Consider the following 7928-nt stretch of genomic DNA (forward strand, 5'->3'; position numbering starts at 1 on the left):
ACATAAGCTAGATCATATAAGATGTGTTTGGTTGCCTGGCCCAGCCTGAGTCTGGCTCAGTGAGAGAACCAGGCTCAAGGGAGCCCGCATGTGCAAAGCCAATAAACAATGTTTGGTTGCCTGGTCAAAATGAACCAGGCTTATATGATACATTGTTTGGTTCTCATTTTTGTAGCTTGGCCCAATTAGGTTGCCTCCAATTTTGTTGTGTAAAATGAAGCTCCCGCCAAATTTTAAAATTTTAAGCGCTATTAAACAAATTACAACAAATTTGAACTAAAAATATGATTTTGACCCATAAATATGATTTACAATAATCTGAATTAAACAGATCCTCCTGCTAGTGATTTTTCTCATTGAAATAATTACAATCATTTGAATTACAATAATCATATGAACTATAGTAGCAACTTAAAATATGGATAACAAAAACAGAAACTATGATTGTAATTACAATCATATGAATTTTAATTAAACAGAAACTATTAAACAGAAACTATGATTGTAATTAAACAGAAACTATAGTAGCAACTTAAAATATAATTGTAATTACATTCATATGAATTAAACAGAAATTGCTACAACTCATGAGAAGAAAAGAGGTACTAGCAGCAGATGGCCTATGTTGACTGACTATGAATGACTGCTAGTAATTGTTAATGTATTCTCACTGTACGCATTAAACAGAAACTCATCCTTGATTCACTGAAAAGACTGCTACAAGTCATACTCCCTTGATTGATCATCATTATAAAACATATCATCATAGGCAAGTAAAGGCAACAGTTAAATATAAAATCATCACATGCCCGTAGAATCGGGGCACGACTCCTGTGCTGATCACCTCTTCAATTGGGGGACTTCGCTCTAGAGAAATTTGACGAAATTCACTCAGTTACAACTTAACTTTCACATAAATTGCAGTGTGAGTTAAGAAAGAATTATCATGCACTCACCAGCATTGGATGCAACAATAATGGCCAGAGCAACAATAATGGATGCAACAATTGTACATATATTATATGTACAATATATATATATATTATATATATATATATATATATATATATATATATATATATATATATATATATATATATACATGGATTATACATACATTAATGGCCAGAGCAGCAAGCAGAATACTACCGAAAAAATAGAATAGTTGTTCATGAAATCAAATGCTTAGGGAGCATAGCTTGTTTTCAAACTTCAGGGCATACATGTATGCACGTTGCAGAGGCTGAAGGGTAGGGTTTGTTTCTTTGAGGATACGGTAAATTCAGAAAATTAGAGGTGCAACAACTAATTTTGCCAGCTCGCAATCCACAAGTCAACATGTACACGAGAGTTACCTGAAAACCCACAAATGACCATGCCCTCACGCATGGCCTAATACTACTCAACAAATTGCGCAAATCTCACCACCAAACTGTCCATCCGGAAAAGGTAACTGTACATAAGATCCGAACCTCACCTATGGAGCGCAGCTTCCTGAACTGTGTGGTGGCCTCAAGCTGCACAGTGGGGTCGTTGGAGTGAATGGCATGTACCATCGCCGACAAGCCATCGAGCAGCAGAAGAAGGCAAGGAGAAAATCAGATCAAAACCCGTCAGATCGAGTACCACCCCATCAGCCAAACCCCAACCAAGAAGCCGGATCAGATCGGAGCCAGAAAGAGCGAGCAAGGGGGCGCCGCACCTTCTGCTGGAGTGCAGTGGAGTGGCCCATCGGCGGTACGGCGTCAGCGGCGGGGAACCCATCGCGGCGCTTCTTCTGGAGACGAGAGTGGGAACCGCTGCGACTGAGGAGAGTGAAACCCTAGCGTCGCTGGGCGACTGAAGTCGGGCCAGGCCGGTCAGGGAACCAACAAACTCGCGTTTCCTTTCAGCCAGGCCACAAAATTGTTTTGGGCTCGCCTCAGCCAGGCTCCCGGACTGGGCCAGGCAACCAAACATATTCATACTGTATGAAATGGGCCTGGTCGTGAGTTGGACCAGGCAACCAAACATATCCATAGTCCATCGTAGAGAGAAACAAACAGAGTCTAAGGCCCTATTTAATTATATAATCCAGCTTAAATAAGTCGAAAGATAAACAAACAATACATTTTATTAGGTGGATTATGATAATCCATAAACAAGTCATTAGGTGTACTTATATAATCCATAAGCTGGATTATATAATCCATGTTGGATTATTATATAAACAAACAGGGCCTAAACCACGGCGAGAAGAGCCGCGTGCAGTGGATGATTGGTTGGTTAGTGACTGCACATCACTCAAATGCCACTGTAGCAACACTGACTCCTTGCTGCTGCACATTTCGCGCGTAAGCAACACTGAACATCATGGGTAGGTACAATATGTGGCAAAATCGTCGGCCACGTGTCAAAGACAGGACCCAGATATTTTTTTTAGTCCCGTACGCCAAATGCAACAGCAACCTTTTTATACAAGACATGCAAGTGATGACGCCAAACAAAGCACGGAACCCTTGCGAAACCAGGGAGCCAAAAAGGTTGCAGAAGAACACAAACCATTGTCAATTTATTGTTACTGTTATTATCAGGAAAGTGAAAGCCTGCAGAAGGATGGATTCCATCCTAGTCCCTAGATAGGGACTTGTTCTGGTAGGGACGCAGGAATCTTGTGAAATTTCGAAGGGCTATTGCTCCCTTGAGATACCAAAGAAGCTAACGCTTAGCTTCGGCCCATCGCGGCTCTGTCCTGCTGCCTAAGCCTCTCGCCTTCGCGGCACAGATAACCATTGAATTTCTCCTGCCCACGACATGCATGTTAAAAGACGCATCAGGATAAAATCTTGGTTCCTTAAGAAGAACAAAACATATCAAGATAGCAAACAACAAGATAGCAAAGAAAGAAACCGAAGTAATAAACAAGGCCATTATTGCACTTCAGTATGAAGTGTAATGCATTACATATCTATAATCATTATTGGCACTAATTTTTGAAACACTTCAGTACGTAAAGCATTGATCAACACCAAAAATAAAAACTGGACATGGTCGGAGTGTAATCATCAACAGTACAAGGCACACACTGCCCAAACCCACCCAAGAAAAAGGACAAATCATGACAAAAGGCAATATGTGTTAGAACAGGAACTCACATTCAAAACAACATTCCGCTGAACACCAGTCACACAAGTTTTTTTTAGCAAAAAGAACGCATAAGTACCAGCATAACAGGTAACCCCAATCCCCATGCATTGCATTGACTAAGAGAAATTTCAGAGGAAGCCTGGCTATTGGGCATGGCTGGCGCTAAAGCACTAGAGGAGTTGCTCTGTATAGGCAGCTTTGGGTCGTTTTGAATGTAACAGAGAACCAACCAGGGCTGCCTTGTACTGGGAGCTAATTTCTCTTCCTTAATAAGATGTGTGGCTCCTGCATAATATGCAGTCCATGATTGCGAAATGCATCATAGTTCTTTGCAAATTGGTGATCACTACATTCGAGAATATAAGGATCAGCTGTTAAGGCAAACCGAACCCGGAAGAGACTATTGAGATTTGGGAGCCTAAAATATTATGTAATGAGCACCCACTTTGCCAAATCTCTATCTCTACTACTTAAAACTTACACAAGGTTCCTATCCCCGCTTCTCACATTCCGCTCGACGGCCTAAATGACATCTCCGCTAGGCTCCAGGACACACCCCACGGATTTATCCATGACTCCACTCCACATCTGCCTGTGCTCCAAACCCCGACGACACTCATGGCACCCAGCGCTGCCTGCCTGTGGTCGGTGTTCCAGACCCCATGCCTCTGCTCCACAGCCCACCACTGCCCCTAGCTCCAATTTCCTCCTTTCTACATCCGCACGATCTGCTCATGCACCGTACTCCACCATCTTGTCTACCTCATCCACCACATCAGCACCATGCAAGTTGCTGTGTTTGCCATCATACTATCATAGTACAGAGGCATCCTGCACGTCATCCTGTGCTATCTCACCCACACCATCGTCGCCGCTATCAAAGAGGACACCATCAGTCCTGTCAGCTATATCTGTAACCTTTTGGTGAAACAATGAGATGATGATCTGAAGATTGATTAATCAGTAAACTCTGGCATGCCATTTCCTTTGCAAGCAAAAGAAATATTTTAAATGAAAGAAATGATATATTGTACTATATTCGGCCACTCGGGTTCATTTAATCAATTGCTTTAGCTTGCGGGGTGACTTTCCATAAGTAAAACTGATTCAGATGAACATACTTTTCCTAACTCTAGGAAAACATTCTTCGGAATCTGATAAGTTAGCCAACATGAGTTTTGTGTAATTTGCAAGGAAAAGAAATGGCTACTTAAGTTACAGAATAATTTGCAAAGGAAAGGAATGGCTGGTTTATTTCTCATGATTCCAAAACATGAGTTAAATGATTTTTTGTACCTGGACAGTAGTTCAGAAGCATGTAATGGTAATGTCACAGGCATGTGCAGGGTTAATTTGAATTTCTAGAAGAACAAGCATGTAATGGTAATCTCGATTTATTCAGTACTTTTTCCAGTTTGTTTGTTCTAGCGAATTTAACCTTATCTGAAGTGTATATGCACTCTGTTCGAAATGCATATCTATTAACTCTTTCCAGTTTTTTCTGCTACCTTTTGGTGTCAGTGAACTAAATAAGAAAGATATTGTAGTTGTCAGCTGTGGGGTCAGCAAAAAAAACATGGTACTGGGAAGTAGTAACAAATAAAATTGCATCAGCTAATGTCTTTGAAACTACAAACAGATTGTTCATTGGTGGCAGATTAAACGCCTTCTGTCCTAAGACATGATTCTTCATTGATGCCAAATTAAATGCCTTCTGTCTTAACCAATTGCTCTTAATAAGAAGAAACAAAAGCTGAATGAAATCCTTAAAATTATGTGGTACCTTATTAGGTTGTCAAATCCCCTATTGGCTATCCAGTAACAAAAAAATCTATTACAGTTTTGACCCGACCCACATGGCTATGTCAAACCGAAAATTACATAGCACCCGCTTGAAATCAGTCTTGCTAATCACATAAGTAACCATATAAATATGCCCCTGTGGACAACAAACTGCGACTCACCAAAAAAATCTGCCCCCAAATCTAGGGTTCGTAATGATCGCGGGCGGCAGACCAATCCCCCACGGATGTATCAACCAGATCCACGCTAAATACCATCAATCTACCGCCGGAGCAGGCGAAACAAGCGGGGGGGGGGGGGGGGGGGGGGGCTGAGGGAAGTACCTTGCCGCCCAAGAGGAAGATACCGGCGAGGCCGGCGGTGGCGACGCCGCCCCAAATGACGACTGTGGACGAGAGCAGCGACCAGTTGCGGTAGATCATTTTCGCCTTCCTCGGGTTCCTCTCCCGTCCCTTGCTTCGCAAATCGCTACGGCGGTCCTCGTCGATGCAGCTGGAGTGCTGGAGGACGGATGTGGACGGAGATGAGACCGAAATGTTTTTATTTTAGACCATTTTTGTTAAAAAAACCACGTTTAGACCTAGACGATTTAATATCGTTTTTTTTACCCTTTGTGCAATGCTATAGCCCGTGACGTCGAGTTAACTGCGGCGCTGGCGAGTGAGGGCTGACGTGGCCCCTAGATCTGGGGTTGAGCTAGACAATACATGTCATCGTCCTTCTCTTCTATGCACCTATTTCCATTCCTATCGCGTTATCCCGGCTTGTCCCTCACCGCGGCCTCTAGTCGCCTCCACCCTTCCTCCTCCGCGCGCGTCGCCACCCGAACACCACCGCCTCGGCCCGTCCCTCGTCGCTGCCCCAAGCCACATCCGCCCTTCCTCATCTCGTGCGTATCACCACCTGTCCGTCACCGCCCCGAGGCGCCTCCTCGGGCATCGTTCGTCCTCCGTCGCGGCCACACGACGTCGGTGGACACCGCCGCGCCCCTATGGTACGTGCTCCACCTCCTCTGTCTCGTCCAATATAATTAGTACATTGTTTAGCATATGGTTAGTATTTCTGTGTTGCTAGCATATGTTTAGCATGTTGTTTAGCACATTGTTTAGTATATGGAGGAAATTTAGTGAGTATATAGTTAGTATATGGTTAGCATATTGTTTAGCTAACCATATAATTAGTGATTATATAGTTAATACATTGCTAGTATATGTTTAGCGTATGGTTAGTATATTGGATGAAGGAAAGTTAGTGAGTATATAGTTAGCATATGTTTAGCATATTGTTTAGCACATTGTTTAGCATATGGTTAGCATATTGTTTAGTATGTAGCTAACGTGTAGTTTTCTGTGTTGGTTAGTGTGCATGGCACTCATCGTGATGTTGTTTCTTTGCAGGTTTTAGAAATCTCCCCGTATAGGGGAGGTGCTGCCGAATTTTTTACTGATAGTACTATATTTTTTGTACATAGGAATCCGTCTGACTCAACCTTCGCCACCGGTAACTTGACTCATTCGTGATCTCAAATATACCTTGTTTCGTACATTATTCGTAGGTTATGTAATTCTGCTTGTTGTGGTCATTTAATAGTTAGTACATAGCTATTAGTTAGTAAATAGCTATTACTTATTTATTACTTAATAAGTATTTAGGCATTAGTAGATTAGTAGATGGGGACAGTAATTAGTTAGATATTAGTTGATAGTGTTAGTGAGGTACCATCTTTAATGGATGTCTCAGGTTCTAGCACCTCAGGTTCGAGGAACGTCTACCTGTGAGGTCCCGCGAGTCTTCCTCATCGTCCCATACTTCGAGACAGACGGTCGCTGATTCGGCCAGATGGAGAGAGGCATGTAACTTTATGTTCTCCCTACTTGTTTTATATTATGTGTTTAAATTAATAATATAAACTAATACTTTTTATTTATCAGTTGGACCGGTTTTGGAAGGTTGTGGAGAATGTAGGGGGTCACGACCGCAACCCCAGTGGCATCCTCGACCTTCTGTGCAGGGAACACTTTCCTGGACTGGTTAAGTACGCCAGAGTGATGGGCCCAGCCTGCACCTTCGACCACTACGTCGTTGCCCCCGATGCAGTAGACCAGGACGGTAGGGAATTCAACAACAAGGCGGAGCGGGTGAATCAAGAGCTATGGGCAAGTCTTACTATAATGTAAAATATGTCGCATTCGTTGCACATTTTTGAAATAATGTATGAATACATCGTCTTTGTATGTAGGATTTCTTCATATGCGAGGCTGGATACGAGGCTAGGGCGGATGTGGTGGCCACCACGAGCTATAAGAGCTCGTCGTTGATATACACTACGAGGCATGAATACAGGCCATCGTCAGCTACCACGGCTCCACCCTTAGGGAGAAGGTGACTAAGCAGGAAGCCCGAACTATGTCGTTGACCAGGGACCAGTACTTGCAGGTAAATACAACACTTTAATATCCGTGATAAAAATTTTCCTTAATTTTATCTTCTGATATGCAATTCACCTGTTTACTTTGTAGATGATTCCTTATTGGTGCACTGCGCATCATCAGTGCTGGGAGCAGATGGTGGATAGGTGGTGCTCGCCTGAGTGGGACAAGGCGCAGAACGCTAGCCGGGAATGGCGTCTGATGATGCAAGGTCCCTCCCACCACCAAGGCAGCCGCAGCCTCGGCAAATATGCAGAAGCATGGGTACACCCTCTTTTTTATTTAGCTATATAACACAGGATTAGATATTATTTCTAACTATCTCGATGGTTTTCTTGCAGTCGACGTCACATGGTGACCAGCCTTGCTCCATCTTCTCGGCTTATGCTATGGCCCACAAGGGAAAGGCGACGTCCGACATCACCTACAACCCGGATGACGGGCCCGAGGTGTATAGCAACCCCATCGTCTATAGCCGCCTTCACGAGTACACTGCCATGGCACAGGAGGTCCATGGCCAGATTACGATTCGAGGACCGAGGACATCGACGGATATGTCCTCATGAGCGC

The 7928-nt window shown here is 43.4% G+C and overlaps 1 protein-coding gene across 2 annotated transcripts; it reads right to left on the reverse strand.

Annotated features, from left to right (window-relative positions):
* Nucleotides 1-508: 508 nt before the first annotated feature.
* Nucleotides 509-5541, reverse strand: LOC100500978 (uncharacterized). Of its 2 annotated transcripts, XM_035962372.1 has the most exons (4): nucleotides 5253-5541; nucleotides 1703-2782; nucleotides 1478-1517; nucleotides 509-867 (listed from the first exon to the last, which is right to left on the reverse strand). In XM_035962372.1, exons 1-2 carry the CDS (start codon nucleotides 5349-5351, stop codon nucleotides 2705-2707), a joined length of 177 nt encoding a protein of 58 aa, XP_035818265.1. In that variant the 5' UTR covers nucleotides 5352-5541; the 3' UTR covers nucleotides 509-867; nucleotides 1478-1517; nucleotides 1703-2704. The 2 variants fall into 2 exon arrangements, with proteins under 2 accessions (XP_035818265.1, NP_001315311.1); NM_001328382.1 differs by lacking the exons at nucleotides 509-867; nucleotides 1478-1517 and having other exon boundaries at nucleotides 2371-2782; nucleotides 5253-5518.
* Between the last annotated feature and the right edge of the window lie 2387 nt (nucleotides 5542-7928).

This window comes from Zea mays, chromosome 9, assembly GCF_902167145.1.
Source record: "Zea mays cultivar B73 chromosome 9, Zm-B73-REFERENCE-NAM-5.0, whole genome shotgun sequence".
NCBI lineage: Eukaryota > Viridiplantae > Streptophyta > Magnoliopsida > Poales > Poaceae > Zea > Zea mays.

What these genes read in the sequence shown, in the direction of transcription:
- LOC100500978 (XM_035962372.1), bottom strand. Translation starts at nt 5,351, where the DNA reads ATGATCTACCGCAACTGGTCGCTGCTCTCGTCCACAGTCGTCATTTGG. An exon ending in TCTTCCTCTTGGGCGGCAAG is followed by an intron (nt 2,783 to 5,252) that starts GTACTTCCCTCA and finishes TGTCGTGGGCAG; the next exon opens with GAGAAATTCAATGGTTATCT.